At 36.3% G+C, this 18145-nt stretch overlaps 2 protein-coding genes across 2 annotated transcripts in view; both read right to left on the bottom strand.

The window, feature by feature from the left end:
• Positions 1-18145, bottom strand: part of lim2.3 (lens intrinsic membrane protein 2.3) — a gene marked incomplete at both ends in the record, with an annotated part of 305404 nt that overhangs the window by 286450 nt on the left and 809 nt on the right. The gene's annotated exons all lie outside the window — the stretch shown is intronic.
• Positions 1925-17454, bottom strand: jam3a (junctional adhesion molecule 3a). The gene is made up of 9 exons (XM_079822638.1): positions 17296-17454; positions 10348-10416; positions 10155-10268; positions 9898-10050; positions 6963-7165; positions 4712-4811; positions 4320-4449; positions 4161-4212; positions 1925-3935 (listed from the first exon to the last, which is right to left on the bottom strand). Exons 1-9 carry the CDS (start codon positions 17342-17344, stop codon positions 3900-3902), a joined length of 906 nt encoding a protein of 301 aa, XP_079678764.1. The 5' UTR covers positions 17345-17454; the 3' UTR covers positions 1925-3899.

The following is an 18145-nucleotide window of genomic DNA, read 5'->3' as shown; positions in this document are numbered from 1 at the left end:
GCTCTGACCCAGTCGTCTAGCCATCACAATTTGGCCCTTGTCAAACTCGCTCAAATCCTTACGACAATGACGAGACAACAATGATGAGATTAATTAATACAAGAATTTCTTTATTATTAAATAACAATAATAAACGCAAACTGATTACATGACCACATTACCTGTATACATACATGGTCACTTCCTTTAACTGTACCTGAGAATATTATAATCTAAGCACTATATAATGGATTAATTATTGATAGTACAATAGTGTAGTGACATCTCAGTGGTAATGCTATTGAAATGGCATTTCATCTCTTATGTTTTTTTTTAACATCACACAAACCACACATTACAAAAATAATCGGACAACAGTTTAACATGACACATTTTCTTAGAATACACTGCAAAAAAAAAAAAAAGTAATCTGTATTTTGTTCTTTTTTTACAGTAAAAAAATCTAAACATACTTAAAACAAGACACAATTACAAGCAAAACTGTAAGACTTGTTTGCCTGAATTCTTTTTATTTACAAATAATTCTTGGCTTATTTTACGCTTACATTTTGACTATTTCAAAAAAAATTTTTTTTTTTTTGCAGTATAACTCTTTAAATGTAAGGATATACATTCAACATCTAACCATAGCTGGAATGTCAGATATTTCATTTCATAGTCAAATACAGAATTATTTGGAAACATTGTGGCTGAACATCACCTGGGTTTATTATTGACCGTGTAACACATAATCTGACTGTCTGCCCATTGACTGAATTGTATAATACTGTGCTTTTAAAAAAAACAACAAGAAAAAACAGGTACATTGAAATGTTTTGCCATCAAACACCCGATAAGAGATACTGTCTTTACATTTGTTTACATATTGGAATATACAGTATCTGGCACCAATCTGTCCTGACAGGACATGTACATTTGCATATGCATATCCATTACATTTGCCAATTCATTAAATTAGACTATTTTATTAAGTTCAGCTGCATCACATATAAAGTATAATGATAGGACCCAGGCTCTCTTTTTCATTTGACAGTGGGACATGCCATGAGGAAGACTAATATATATTGTCATAGTGCGTCAAATTACTTATAAAAAGTGGAAGAAAGATGAAAAGTTTATTTCTTGTTCATCAAGCTAATAACTCAGTTCCACTGCAAGTATTTAAAAACATAAAAAGTTAATTTGATGGTCCAATTATATATATATAAATGTATGTATAGATACATTTTTTTAACCCTTAAACGCATACCTCGGGTCATTCATTTTTTAAAGTTAGACATCAACCTTCTTACGGTACAGATCCACTTGTCTGTGCTATACTTCTGTCGGGCCGCACTCCACTTTATTCATATGGGTGATGTCGAGCGACTTTAACGCGCCCGCAAAGCATCCCGGGAAGGCAGCGCTGCATTTGAAAAAATGCTGCACGTCAAAAAAGCTGGCCGATGCCCATCTTTATGCAAATGGTTCCGTTGAACGCGACGCGACTATCCAATAGAAATAGAGCACATGGAGACTGGGGGAAGTCTCTTGCGGGTATAAAACACAACATTCTCCGCTGGCTCAAAATCACGCCCATTGCGATAATCTTGAGGGACGCCCATCCCCGTACAAATGAGGGGAAGCGCACCATGCTTCAGCCGTGTCGCAAAAGTGGATCTGTACCGTTAGTATTCCTCAATCAATTAATTATAAACAACATAACAATAAAAAATGTTATTACATCTTTTGTAATAAATTGTATAGGGTCGCTAACAACTCAAGGTGTGTAAAGGCCTGGTCACACCGGGACGATTTTCGCGCGCGTTTAACGCCTCGTGACTAAACAAAGGGTGCCAATGTGAGGGTGCACACCGACGCGCAAAATGGCAGGCGTAAAAGCATAATTTTTTTGAAAAACGCCTTGGGCTCGTTTTTTTATTTTGACGCTGCGCGTTAAAAACTGGCCGACAAATGAGATTGCCGCTTTTGTTCACGTGACTGGAGCTGCTGAAGTGACAGTTAAACACGACTTGGTGGCGCTCAAGCACAAAACGGTCTTGCCGAGCACACATTGATACAAAGAAGAAGTAGTAAGTAGACAAAGAAGAAGATGAGCTGCTAATGCTGCTTGCCAGTTAGCAAAAAGTGTGTGAATGGTTTTGACAAGTACGTAAATACTGTCTCTCTTCTTCTTCTGTGTGACAAGCGAGTGTCAGAAGTGTAAAGTGCTGCAGCACCACCTTGTGTACCGGGAGCGGCATCTACTGAATTTGCACGTTCGCTCGGCATCGCCAGTGAAAATCGCTTGGGTGTGAACACTCAAGACGTGCCGAAAAACGCTGGCGATAAGCGCACACGATATTCGTCCCGGTGTGTACAGGCCTTAACAGTGTAAGTAAATTTTTTCTGCACAACAATAATTGAATCTTTGATGACTGAACAAATTCACCTTTATTCCACAAGGTGTAATGTCTGATACACAATGATGACGTGACGTTTCACTCATAGTTACCGCAGGCAGAAAACAAAAGAACAGGAAGTATCATCAGCAAAGCTTGAAATGGCTCAGCGATTTACTGCAGAGCAAGAACTGAACGCAGTCAAACGTTACTGTCTCTTGATGGTGAATCTGGTGAAGAAGCTGTCAGCGATCAAAACATTGTTTTTGACGTTGAAAATTATAGTTTTGAGAACATGTTTGAGATGGATAATTTGAGCCAGATGCTGAATGTACTGAAAAATTAGCTCTTCAAACTGAACCCGTCCAAGGGTTTATTTTATTCTTCTGTAATATCATATCAAAATATCAGGAGAGTTTTATATTATCGCGACAGGTATAGATCCATCCGTGTTAGATATAGATCCGGGTCTCTAAAGACCCGAATATGTAATGATTATTGGTGGAACATTCATGCATTTAAGGGTTAAAAACAAAATAAAAGGATAGACAATGTTGATTGCTTCCAAATATTCCTTTTTATTCTTGTGACACGGCCCACAGTAATCTAACTACTACTCTGAAGTGCACTACAATATACGCAGATATTATAAATCTATTAAAACAATAACACTCGAGTCAAAAAACCTGGACAATATGTCCAAAACGTATAAAACAATTATAAAGTATCGAAGGTCACTTAAACACAGAAATGGCACTCTGAAAAAAACCGCAAGTGCATAATCTGTATCTAGAGGAATATTTCAAAAATGAAACTAAGTAAATGAATCATCTTTATGGAGATGTTTGATTAAATCTCAAACTAAAATGCTACAAATGTATAGTTCATGAACTAAATAACGCCTACTAAAACACTAACACATAAAATCCTCTTGTCAAAAGTGACCCAGGTAAAACAGTCTTGGCATGGCATTGTACACATTTACACTGACAGGGTTCATAGTCACACCCTATATTTCCAGTGTGAAATATAATATTTACCTTGAAGACGCGCAAGTTCTTGCACTGGTAGTTTATGTTGACTACTCTGGGGCATAAATACAGCAGCACCTGGATGCAATTTAGGCCTTGCTACCATAAGAAAAAACTTCATTAGCCTCATTTGACATTCAGAAATTCACAAGTATTTGGAAAGACTCAACAAACTCATCTCTTAAGTTCAGTCTTTTTGATTCACTGAAACATAGATTTTTTTACTTGACAAGATGCATGTAATAGCTATAAATCTGAGCACGGATCAGTTGAAAATGTAAATTGTATATATAAACCGTGGAGTGTTCATTTCCAGTCTGTTTAAATCAAAAGAATGGGAGTAAAAATTCCCTGTTTAACACAGTAGTTTTCGTGTAATAACTTTGGCAAGCCATGAAGCTCAAGTCGCACCTCTGCATAAAATGCACAGTTTGACAGTTCAAGTCAGCTCACAAGGCCTTCCCAGCTGAGGCGCTCGTCTCCTCATCTATATGACAAAGGAGGACTTGTGGCGAAAATGTCCCTGAGGAAAAACAGTGATAGGGAAAACAGTGAGGATTGCACTACTACCACTTTGAGCTTTGCTAGCGTTAATAAAAACAAAATATCTGCAGTGAGAGAAACGCTGCAGTGCAATCTGAGAAGATAAACACAACCAAATCTTGGATGATATTCCATCCATCGTTGTAAGAACACTGCAAAGTGTTGAGTACATGCACTAATGCATGAAAATGATATCTGGACTCACCTCATCTGGATTGGTGTAGTCCATCCTGTTGTCATGTTGGGGTACTTTGTAACTGTATGAAACAGAGCATTGTAATCTTACCAAAAGTGTATGAAATGCTAGATGACGCATGATCTTTCTAGTGCACTTATGCATTCATCATGTGGTTATGGTACTCACTTGGTTTCCCTGTGATCCTTGCAGGAACAGTAGCCACTTTTCTGAATTTGACAGATCCCCAAAATGACAAAAATAAACGCTACAACTCCACCTAACACCTTCAGGAATATTCCCAGAATGTCCAGATCATCTAGAAAGAAAGATTATGTGCTTGAATAACTCACCACGTTCCACATTACTTGTGCATTATATTCCATATCTTCTGCTAATTACTGAATATTTTTTATACTTTATATAGTTTGTGTATACTTGGTGTTTTTTGGAGCTTGATAGATGTAGTCACTATGAACTGTCACTGTATGGAAAAGCTGAGTAAAGAGTTTTTGTGACTATTAAAAGCTCAATTTCAATAGTGCAACTACTGACCAGCATATTTAAAGGGCCGCACTTACACACTTCCATGGGCTGTGGACTGCACTTTGACCATCCTGCCTCATTTCTGGCCTGGCAATGATATTCACCCGCGTCGTCTTTCTTTACCGACCGGAATTTCTGTGGATCAAAAGTGAAATAATTATCAAAAGCATGGTTAAATGTAAAAACTAGTCAAATACAACATAAATTAAAAAATAAAAATCTGCTGAATTGGCCACAAAAAAATCAGTTTGGTGCTTTAAAGGAACACGCCACTATTTTTGAAAACATTTTACCGTTTTGGAATCCATTCAGCTGATCTCCGGGTCTGGCGGTAGCACTTTTAGCATAGCTTAGCATAGATCATTGAATCTGATTAGACCGTTAGCATCTCGCTCAAAAATTACCAAAGAGTTTCGAAACTTTTCCTATTTAAAACTTGACTCTTCTTTAGTTACATTGTGTACTAAGACCGACGGAAAAAGTTGCGATTTTCTAGGCCGATATGGTTAGGAACTATACTCTCATTCCTGCGTAATAATCAAGGAACTTTGCTGCCGTATCATGGGTGCAGCGGCGCAATGATATTACGCAGCGCCTGAAAATAGTCCCCAGCACGCTCCCTGTGCAAGCTGGTTGTCACGTTGGTTATGTTGACGGAAGTTAGCCTATTTTCTGGCGCTGCGTAATATCATTGCGGCGCTGCACCCATGGTATGGCAGCAAAGTTCCTTGTTTTAAATAGGAAAAATATCAAAACTCTTTGGTAATTTTTGAGCGAGATGCTAACGGTCTAATCAGATTCAATGATCTATGTTAAGCTATGCTAAAAGTGCTACCGCCAGACCCAGAGATCGGCTGAATGGATTCGAAAACGGTAAAACTCAACTGTTTAACTCATGGGGAGTTGAAAAATTTGCCTATTTTCAAAAAAAGGAGTTTTCCTTTAAATAAACTTAAAATAAATTGTAAGTCATTCACAGGCTGATTTTCTTAACCCTTGTGTTGTGTTGAAAACCCTATAGCACTTGTGGTGTTACCGGTCAAGAATGACCGGCCTACAAAAAATAGCTTATAAATCACTCGTTATGCTATATTATCACCAAATCAATCTTTTTGTCAACTTGTTTTCTTTCAATTAGGACTGGTTTTTAATTTCTTTTTCGAACCGATGAATTGTAGGCCTTGTTGATCTGAGCTTATGCACCTCAGTTTTTGAGTGAAAAAAGCATTATTTGTGAATAATTTTGGCAATATTAAATAAAAAATTGCACCGTTAATAACATCTATTTTAATGTTTAACCAGGACTTTTGTTTTGGCACAGACTCACACTTGGGGTGTTCCCGGGGTGTGCACTTTTGGCACACTTGGGGTGTTCCCGGTCAAAAATTAGGCCCCACGGTTCGGCACGCATGTGATTTGCGGATTAACTGCTATTTTAATGTTGTTATTTTAACGTCTATTTTAATGTTTAACTAGGACTTTTGTTTTGGCACAGACTCACACTTGGGGTGTTCCCGGTCAAAAATTAGGCCCCACGGTTCGGCATGCATGTGATTTGCGGATTAACTGCTAAGTTTAACCATCATAGAATGAAAGTTTGTCATTTGGACGTGTTTTATCTTGCCAATTTACACATTCAACCGATTTTAAACGCGGAAGAAGAGGCGAGAATCTGGATTTGCGCGCCGTTATCTGTCGCACACACCCGAAGGACCCGCACACAGAGAGAGAGAGAGAGAGAGAGAGAGAGAGAGAGAGAGAGAGAGAGAGAGAGAGAGAGAGAGAGAGAGAGAGAGAGAGAGAGAGAGAGAGAGAGAGAGAGAGAGAGAGAGAGAGAGAGAGAGAGAGAGAGAGAGAGAGAGAGAGAGAGAGAGAGAGAGAGAGAGAGAGAGAGAGAGAGAGAGAGAGAGAGGCGTGTTTCAGACAGTAGTGTTATTTTACATTTAGGCCAAACTATTAATTTCTGTACCTGAATACTGCTGTTAGCAGTAACTTTGTTATATAGTATTCATCTCTGCTTTATCTCTGCTGTGTATTTGTTCTTATTTTATTACTGACTGTTCACTTGTCTTTAATAATGTTTGGACTTTATTAATTCGCCTAGTATTTTTTTCTGTGGTATCGAAGTACTTGAAGTGCCCAACACAGCAACCGTATCAAACAATAGCATGAGTTTCGAAGGAGAAGAGCTCCAGAAACCGATGTGAAATCAATCATTATTTTTGACGCTGGTGGCACAGAGCGTAATCCAAGTTTTTGTTATGCATAATAGCACAAAACACTTACCAGCGAACCAGTCTCAGTGTTCATGGTGTATGTAGAATTGTAGAACTTGCTGCTGGTTTTTGGGTCATCTGGCAGCTCCTCGTTGTTTTTGAACCACTGGTACAGTGACTGCGGAAAGCCTTCGTTCTCAATACAGCGCAGTTCAGGGCTTGAACCCACTGTAACTGCCTCTGGCACACTACACCTGGGCATCACCGGCTTCACTGCAACACATTCACAACAACACAGCCGCTTTTTTCCATTTTTCAATACTAAAACCCTTTTCAAAATAAGAAGGGAAGAGACAATGGCTAAAAGTTGTACTTAAGTATTTTTACTTTCTAAGTGATTTTATTTTTCAAGTATATGTACTTTATCGGTGTTCTTCTTTGGACAACTTTTACTTCACAACCTTCCAAAACATAATATTGTGTTTTTTACTGCACTATGTTTCATATATTGAATATCACTTAATACTTAATTACATAAAAAATGTAGGATTGGATAATTTTACTCAAGTAAAAGTAATTAAAATTGTTCTTGAGTAAAAGTAAGAAAGTTCTATATTTTTAATGTAATTAAGTATTCAAGGGAGAAAAAAAAACGTATTTATGAAATGTATTGTAAAAAGTAAAAACTACATTATACATTATGCTTTGGAATGTAATGAATTAAAAGTTTTCCAAAGAAAAACACTGATAAAATATATACTTGAAAAATGTACTGGAGTAGAAAGTAAAAATACTTAAGTACTGTCCGCCTCTGATGAAACGGTAGCAGCAGCAGATCTTTTCTTCCGTATAGAGTGCTGCAGAAATGACATATTTTTGTAGGCCAAAACACAGAAACGAGTTAGCATTTTAGCACTAGTTCCAAAATCCCAAAGTCAATACGTTTTTTTGAATGGGTTTGAAATAAGTTCTGTGGTTAACACCAGCTAAGATATTTTCACATTTTATTCCATGGCATAAAATCCATCAGTAAAGTGATTTTTTTAAAGATAGGCCGAACATCACACGAACAAACAGGAAAACAAGACTCATTGCATCTGCTCGTCGGAAAAAGTGTTAAAGGCACAATATGTAAGATTTTTGGATTCAAATATCCAAAAACCACTAGAACAATGTTATATTATTTTGTTAACTTGTGTACTTACATTATCCCAAATGTTTCCAACAATTTTTAAAGAGAAATAAGCAATTTTAACCAGGACACGAACTGTGTCCTTGTGTCGCATGTCAATGATGTCATACCCGCGTTATCCTTGATTTCCGTTTTATTTTGTAGAAACCATGGAAACACTAAAGACACTTTAATATATCATGTGTTTTATTAGACAGGTGAGCAACTGTTTGGATACATTCATCGACAGAAAACGAATCATTGTTATATCGCTCAACACATTAGTCTTAGTGTTTAAATCTGATTTTCTTGATTTACCGCGAGTACCATGTTTTACCATGGCTAATATCGATCTAGCTCACTGCAGTGTGAATACGTGTCTCATAGTAGCCGCTGAGCGAACACACTGAGTTGCATTATAACATAACTTTCAGTCATATTCTTTTCTACCGGCTGTAGAGGTGAAGACAACAACTCCCATGATTCTGAGAAATCAAGGCGTCATCAAGCTACATCTTTATTTTGAATAAGCAACCTCTAGTGTAGGGGTGTGCGATATATATCGTCTGCGATAATATCGTAATTGGTGTTTTAACGATGTGCGATCTGACATTATTGAGTATATCCCTCACACACACCCAGAGAGTGGATGCATACACTACCTGATGAAGTCTAGATTAGACTAGTGCGGGTGCGCATTTACAGTGCACACTTTCACTGCGTGATTTACTTTATATTAGGCTTGTGACCGACGTGAGTCTCGGCAGGAGTCATTCATCAGATTTCATTCATCATAAGAGTGACAGGAGCTGACTGAGATTACTATTCAAGCAACCCGCCACCGAATTGGCGCTAATTCAAAACTGAAAGTAAAATGTGCATGGCCGCACACTTACTTTTCGTCTGGCTCTGCAGGCAGCGCGCGCGCCTCGTCTGCTTGGCACTCTGCGATGACGTCATTTTTGCCGCGCGCACCTTTGCGCTCGCGCGGACGGGTTGAGTATGAAAACGCTTAACGGACGAACTGTCATTCATTCATAGCGTGCGTGCGTCTCAATCATAGACCGATCAATGCCTGATCAGTGCTCTGACTACTGAACTAGGGAGCTGATTGATTGAGACGCACCCATGGCCTCAAACAGCGCGCATTTCAAGACGAGCTGTCATTCACTGAGTTCTTGATAGCGTCACTCAGCTCGCTCTCACTCAGGTTATCCCTATATGTAGCTTTATTTTAGGCTACAATAAAACAAATGTGTCTTAAAACACCAGTCTCTGGCTCTTTTTTTTTTTTCATTAAAAAAATGTGGTTCAGGCAACGCATATCTTGATTATCTTCAATGCATTCCAAAATTAAACCACCACACACAATATGAATAATATCAAAAACTTTAGAAGTCAGCCGACCACAGCAGTCCTAAAGCTGCCAAGATACAGCACAATAACACACTCAGCAAAATATTGTCTAATTATCGTTTATCGAGAAAATCCCAGAAAATATTGAGATATCCTTTTTTGTCAATATCGCACACCCCTACTCTAGTGGCGAAAATTACATATTGTGCTTTTAAATCTAATGCTGCATGGCACTGAATTCACTCTCGGCTTTATGTTCCAAACAGCAAGACTGCGATTATAATCATTTTTGTGAATCCAGAGGAATCATTTTGATTAGCTCAACGGATTCATCCTGCCTTCAAGTCCATTGAAACCTCATTGTCCGGACAGTCCAATCATTGTTCTCATGGGGCACTTCAATGCAACATCACTTAGAATATATCCATGGATTAAACTCAGAGAATGTTAAACCTGAGAGACACTATTCCAACAGTACCTCTTACAGCGAGACTGATTAGTATTTCATCAAAGGGCTTCTGGTCGTCGATGGCCGCCACCTCACAGCGATAATGTGCTGTATCGGATCTGCTGGCGTTCAGGATCAGAAGGTTTGCAGGCTCTCTGAGCAAAGCCCTTTGCTCCAAGTCACCTGAAAACATAAAGCAGCTTAGTTCAGTTTAACTTAGCTCACTGTACGGTTAAATACTGTCAACAACTAAATGTTATTATTTTCCGAGAGAAGGAATATGTTACCTGAAATTTTATTTTGGAAATACACATAGCTGGGTACACCGTTTTTAATTTTCTTCCATTCAATTCTGGGATTGTTTGTAGAAATGGACTCTATCAAGCAGGTCAATTCAATTGCTTTAAAGAAACAAGATATGATCAATTTAAGCACACATTAATGATGTAATATAATTAAACAGCATCATATGAAACTTACACTCAAATTCATTTGCCCACACAGATTTTTCAGTTGTTCGCAGTATTACAGCAAAAGCAGTACTGTAACCTGCAAAAGAAAACACAAAGTCTGTCAATAACTGTCAAAAAATAAGAAATTCCATTTAGCATAAATATAAATTAAGCCTATTTTTATTCCTTTAAGATGTTTTGCATTGTGTTGCATTATCGTGATCATTCTTCTCCTTCAATTCAATGCAGGATGAAGTATATCTTATTTAAATTGTATGGCTGTCAATCACAAATTTTTAATTAAACTTTAATTGTTGAATGTTAAATGTTGATTAATTAACTCCTTCCCTGCCATTGAAGAGTTTTACAGCTTTCAGTGTTTTCACTGTTATACGGTAGGGGGCGCTATTACGCATCTCCTGGACGAGTACAGAATCTCCAGATCAAAACACAGTCAAAGAAGAAGCAGAAACCAGCGATCTCATACGTGAGCAGATGCATATGAAATATAATGCGATCATCAACAATAAACAGCATATAAATCAAAACGGCCTAATGTTACCGAGTGAAATGTCGCAACAGGAAGTGGTTAGGACTGTGCAAGCTTTGGGTGGTGTTGATGGACTCGATTTACTCCATCTGTGTTTTGCTCATCGTACTGAATATGATCCAATATGATGCTCAAAATGTTGCTTTTTTTATGAAACTTACTCACATTCAAGTGTTGATAAAAAAAGAATGCATGAAGCGAGAATAAAACTGATTTTGTTTGTTTAAAAGCAGAAGCTCTGTTCTTTCTTTTTATATATTGCACGTTCAGATATTCATACAGCAAAATATTCTGGGAATTGTTTTGTGAAAATTACCAAAAACCCTGCCAGTAGCTGGCAACTTTTTTTTTTAAACGCTGGCGGGGAAAGAGTAATCAAAGTAGTTGGCATTGTGTCACGTGTATGTTCTGTTTTGGTTTAGTTCTGGTTCCTGTACCTGTTTCCTTTCTTCCCATTTTCTCGCCACTAGTTAGTTTCCTTGGTTATTCCTGATTAGGTTGCACACCTGTTTCAGTTTCTGTTGAATAGCCTCCCTTGTGCTTTTAAGCCTTCAGTCCTCACAGTTCTTTATTCTGTGTTGATTGTCATATTTGTATTACGTGTTTTTTTTTTGGTTATATTTGCATACGTACCTATGGTTATGTACGAGTTTTCAGCGTACAGGCGACAACATTGTCAAAAAGATCCCCATTCACACGGATTCGGGAAAACGACTAAAAGCGCTGTATTATTCATGCCAGGCCAGTAGTTGGCGATGTCCGTTTGTAAAGAAAAACTAGGCTATGCGCCTATAGACTGAACACATAATAAGCATAAGAATGACAACACCGTTTTCACAAATTCACCTTTTTGTAGTCTACACGGAGACGATACACGGTGTCGTTTTTAAAAACTTGCACTTTGAATCCGGTTTTCAAAGGTTTGCAATTTCAGGCTCCCAAAACGCTGTTGTCGTGTAAATGAACGGCCAAAACACATGATAATTTTTCTGTTTTTAGATGAAAACAGTGTCATGTAAACATACCCTAAGGATCTTTATTAAAGTCTGTTTATTTTGCTACTTTATCGCCGTGTGCTTTAATACTGCCACCTACTGTTACACATTGACATCACATATATTAATATTTATGTAAAAGATCAAGTCAATAAATAGACATTACACTGTGAATGGCTCCTTAACTCATTTATAATAATTCATTTTCCTAAATTAACACATTAAATAGATATTAAACTGTTTCCATTGTAATATTTATTGCACTGGCTTTAATTTATGCTGATTTTAATAAATAAAATACTGTGTGGACAGGATCATTTTTCATTACTGTGCTAAAGAATATAATCAGAATCATTATTGAGAATTAACCCCTTAACTGTCACCCCCCTTTTTGAGAGTAGTCATGAAAATGCACTATCCAAACTTAAAGGGCTGTAATTCAAGAATGCTTTGGAATATAGACCTATAGCATTTCAAAATATGAAAGTATGAAAAAGTTATGGAAGTTTAAATTTACTGTAAATGAAAAATACTGAGCTAAATATGTTTTATTTTATATAAAATATATATATTTTTAAAAAATGTACTATAAAATTATTATAAAATCAAAGCCATATGTCTAACCAAGTTGTGTTCCAAATTTGAAGTTCCCATGAGATTTTTTTAGGCGCTATACCAAAAACAGCCACCAGGTCTCATCCACATTCCATTGATAGTTTTTATGCCTTTTCCTGTAAATTTCTGTCCAAATATCACTTCTATCACAAAACAGTCACCAAATATGGAAGCTTAAGACTCTTAAGCTTTCCGACTATATGTGTTATGTCAAGATTAGAAAAGATTTTGATTATAAAGTGACATGACACCGCCCACTAGAGGAGGAGCCCGCTAGACAAATTTAGAGTACAGTTTCCATGGTAACGCAACGTCTGATTTCAATTTTGAGTTCGTAAGCTTTCGAATGATACCTAATTTATGATAATTACTAAAATATATAATATGAAAAAAGGCAATCAAAAGAAGAGCGCCAGGCGTTCTTCCATGATTATTATTATTTTATTTTTTAAACAGAGCTGGTAAAAATGTATAATAATCTTCACATCCAAGATGTGAATTATCTTTTCAACTTTTTGTAATGTATATGAAAACTTGGAAAGCATTAAAAAAAATAAACTTTGTATCTTGAATCTTGGGAAAAATAAACTAATTTCAGTTAAAAATTCATGGACAGATTTAGAAGGGCCTGTGTGTTTTTTCAGTGTCAGTCTGTCTTCACCAATTTAAAAAAAAGCCAGACAATGTGACATAATAAAAAGGCAAATATGAAACAAACTATTTGGCAAAGCCTGACAGTCCCGATAGACTACGCTCATGAGAAAACAATTTGGGGTTTAGGACATTGCTATTTCTAGATGCATTTTCCACTTTCGCATAATCTCATGAAATCCACAGAGTGTATTTACAGTGATCCATATGTGATAATCTGTGGCTTTAGCATCAGATTAAAATCTTGCCATATGGACTTCTACAAATCATGAGACAGTTACCAAAGCCAAACATCTGTGTCGTTTTATCCTCACCTGGACTGTCAGCTCGAGGAATAGCTACGCATGGGACCGTTCTGAATTCTGCCGCATTTAAAGAGGCACTTTATGGGAGACAAAAACGCAAAGAGTCATATTGCCACAGCTGGAGGACTTCAAGGTTTCCGATGACGTTTCCAAGTCTTGACTTTCCCATCGCATGCATCATGGGCTATTTTTACATCTGCTGTTGACATTTCCCGATCAGACAAGCTACATTATCCACCACAAAGAAGCATGCGGTCACTGTATGGAAGCGGCATATTAGCAAGGTCCCTATTTACATCAAACAAAAGAATGTTTATGCATAAATATACGTTTTTTTTTTTTCAGCCAACAACTTTTAAGCCTTCGGAAATCTAATGCCATGTTGGAAAAGTAATACGCATTTGAAGATGCATTTAGTTTTGTTTTCATTTGATAAAATTGCATATGTGTTGTTTTGTTATCAAAATGGGTTAATAAAATATAAATCTATGCAAAATCCCATCCTCATACATTTCTGCATTTCCGTTCTAAACAAACAACATAACAAAAGCCCCCTTTTTAATATTTGTGTTAATTATAACAGTTGTTTTGATGCCATATTTTGTGGTTAATTACTCCAACAAGACAATAGCTGATTGTTGTAGCATTTCAAATGACATACTGTATAGGCTGACTGACTTACAAAGAAGCGGCCTAAAAAAGAGACTGGAAAATATGTGCGAGAAAAGGGGGTTGTGTTGTGATCTTTGACTTGAGACATTCTTTATCACATGACTGTTTACAAAAACCCTTCGCCACAGTTCTGACAGCACTCACTGATTTACAAAGACCCCGTCATTGGACAAAGTGAAATTAGGCTGAAGTTGAGCCCTTTTTTAAAGTAGTTTGGTATTCAGGGCACTTTGGCCAACAGTTGCAGCTTTGAGAATTCAAAGAACAGATGAATGTAGCTACACCTCTTCACACATCACACATCTTACACAAAGGCACATTGTGCTGAGATGAAAATGAAAAGATCTGGTTGAGTCCAATCCAAAATGTGACCTGCAATACCTCAACAACACGCCAATTACAGCTAAATAATTCAACAAAACTTAAATAGCTGATTTGCTACTCTTGTGGAAAAGAAGTGTGCTTAATTGTACTGACTGCGCACTTGCAGTGTACTTCAAATCGCGGTGCAACTACATGTAACTAACCCTAAACCAAACCTAATCTTAATCCTAACCCTATAGTAAGTACATGTAGTTATTTAATATTACTCAGTAATGTATAATTACACTGTAACAAAGACACCTTAAAATAAAGGGTTACACGTTACAGTGTAAATCTATATTTAAGTACTACTGAGTAATATTAATGTACAACGTGTACTTACTATAGGGTTAGGGTTGGTTGCATGCAATTATGCCTAATTTATTTATACTGTACCCTTTAATACATATACTGTAATTACTACAGTAAATGCATGTAACGTGTAACAAGGACACTGTAAAATAAAGTATTACCCAAATCTCAAAAGTATATATTTAAAAAAACAACTTGCAGATAATGTTAATGAAATAAAAGGCCACAGACTTTCTTAACACACTTAAGTACACTTTTAAAAATGTCTTTGTAATTTTTGTAAGTTTTACTTCATTTTAAATTGTTTTAATAATCGTTTGTCATGATTTATTTTGATAACATACTGTGTAAAGTACTTGTTACATTTAAAGAAAATATATTTTAAATGCACTTCACTTCACTTCAAATGCAATTGCTACTTCACAATTACAAATGTGTAATTAATTACAAATACATTTAACTACATGACAGACTGTTAGGCCTACAAGTTTTAATAGAAATTAAATGTAATTTTTGTTTACCATGAATACTTGTCATTCGGCAGTACACAAACCATATTTCAAAGACAATAAGTACAATTACATATAAAGATAAAGTCTTACTTAAGTAGGTCAAAAAAAGGACTCTTAAACTCAACTAATTGCATTTAATATACATTTAAACTATAATACGTTTTCTTTTAATTGTAAGAACATGCGGTAACACTTTATTTTACAGTGTCCTTGTTACACGTTACATGTAGTTACTATAAGAATTACTTTAAAATGTACATAATTACACACAACTAACCCTCAACCAAACCCTAATTCTATCCTAACCCTATAGTAAGTGCGTTATTATTACTCAGTACATAAATATACAAACACTGACACCTTAAAATAAAGGGTAACACTTTATTTTACAGTGTCCTTGTTACACATTACATGTAGTTACTATAAGAATTACTTTAAATTGTACATAATTACACGCAACTAACCCTCAACCTAACCCTAACCCTAGTACATAAATATATAATTACACTGTAACACAGACACCTTAAAATAAAGGGTTACACTTTATTTGACAGTGTCCTTGTTACACATTACATGTAGTTACTATAAGAATTACTTTAAAATGTACATAATTACACACAACGAACTAACCCTCAACCAAACCCTAATTCTATCCTAACCCTATAGTAAGAGCGTTATTATTACTCAGTACATAAATATACAAACACTGACACCTTAAAATAAAGGGTAACACTTTATTTTACAGTGTCCTTGTTACACATTACATGTAGTTACTATAAGAATTACTTTAAATTGTACATAATTACACGCAACTAACCCTCAACCTAACCCTAACCCTAGTACATAAATATATAATTACACTGTAACACAGACACCTTAAAATAAAGGGTTACACTTTATTTGACAGTGTCCTTGTTACACATTACATGTAGTTACTATAAGAATTACTTTAAAATGTACATAATTACACACAACGAACTAACCCTCAACCAAACCCTAATTCTATCCTAACCCTATAGTAAGAGCGTTATTATTACTCAGTACATAAATATACAAACACTGACACCTTAAAATAAAGGGTAACACTTTATTTTACAGTGTCCTTGTTACACATTACATGTAGTTACTATAAGAATTACTTTAAATTGTACATAATTACACGCAACTAACCCTCAACCTAACCCTAACCCTAGTACATAAATATATAATTACACTGTAACACAGACACCTTAAAATAAAGGGTTACACTTTATTTTAAGGTGTCTTTGTTACAGTGTAATTATACATTTAAGTATTGAGTAATGTTAAGTAATTACATGTAGGCTACTTACTATAGGGATAGGGTTAGGTGTAATAATGCTTAATTTATAGTTATTACTACAGTAACTACATGTAATGTAACAACGACAGTGTAAAATAAAGTGTAACCGAACATGCTATTAAGTAGCTGATAACGTTACATTCAGTTAGCTCTTAATCATTTTAAAGTAAGTCATTTCCATAATAAGTACTTTTTTATAAAAGTATGCCAAAGTGTACTTCTTTTTTCACAAGGATTAAAACGACTCTAAATCAGGCTATAAATACACAGACATCACACAAGCACGAGAAGCATGCTGAGGAATACAAACTAGAGCTGTCTCAATACCTCGTGCACTGCCTAGTGCCCCTAAAACAGCATTCTCGACCATATATGATGTTCATATATGAGAACGCGCCCAAAAGCGCTGTGTTTCATTGTGTTTTGAGACACAGCCGTTGTGTGTATTCCACTGCTGGGCGATATAAAACCAATTACTCCAATGGAGAATAACATAACCCCCTTACTAGAAGCCGCGAACTGTGTTTACACTAAAACTGAGCGTGGCGTTAAATGGCTAACGGTAGTAAAGCAGCCGCGGCGAGAAGGGTCAGCGCGAGAATGCCATCACACGGATTCACGACCGCATATTCAACAAGAACTACTCACTCATTCACAGCAATTATGGAAATATTACTCACACAGCCAGGAAAACAGCACCAAGAAAAGCGTTTGACGCCAGGTCGCCATTTTTGCAGTCGATTATTTTACGTGCAAATTTAGCTTAGCTGTCCAGTCGAAGGGGTGGACAATCTGGAGGATGCTGCCGCTGATGAGTTTCCATAGCTACAAGGACATCTGAGCGGAAGAGAGAGGAGGGACTGAGGCAGCGCTCGTGGACTTCCGGTTGATGATGAACATTAATTATGAAAACACATGGATTGAACGAGACAAGGTGTTAAACTGTACTGAAGCGTATTTGAGCTCTACATCGAGAAATATCCCCTTGTTTGTATATTTGTTTGTTTGATAATTAGCATTAGGAGCATTTCTCGGATAAGAGCGATAGATGTAAATTCGGGCTTTTTTCAATAGTTTAAATGAGGATTCAGTAGCCAGAGGGAACACATGATACATGTATTTAGATTAAAATGATCAGTTTTCTCTGAGTTAATGAGTCTAATAATTTTCACAGTTTTTCACATTTCAACACCAGATGGCAGTGTTAGAAAGGATAAAGATAAAAGAGGAGTAACCTCTCATCCAAGTTGTTAAATCATTGTTGTGGCGATTAATGTAGTAAGAATGTTTGAGAAGTGTGTGATATTTTGAGCTGATAAAAATAACAACATAAAAGCTTTTGCCTGCACACCTGAGCAACTTCACACATTGCACCTGGTTGCGACTTTTTCTTTTTTTGAAATAGGCCTATTTAATCACAAGGAAACATTATGTTTATTTTTTACTTCAAATCAATGATATTACCTTTCACAATCATTTTTACAGAAAAAAATTATAAGAAATAGAATCTGCTCACTACTGTGGAAGATA

The sequence above is a fragment of the Gobio gobio genome (genome assembly GCF_949357685.1).
Source record: "Gobio gobio genome assembly, chromosome: 8".
NCBI lineage: Eukaryota > Metazoa > Chordata > Actinopteri > Cypriniformes > Gobionidae > Gobio > Gobio gobio.
This window is presented reverse-complemented; position numbering and strand designations above follow the sequence as displayed.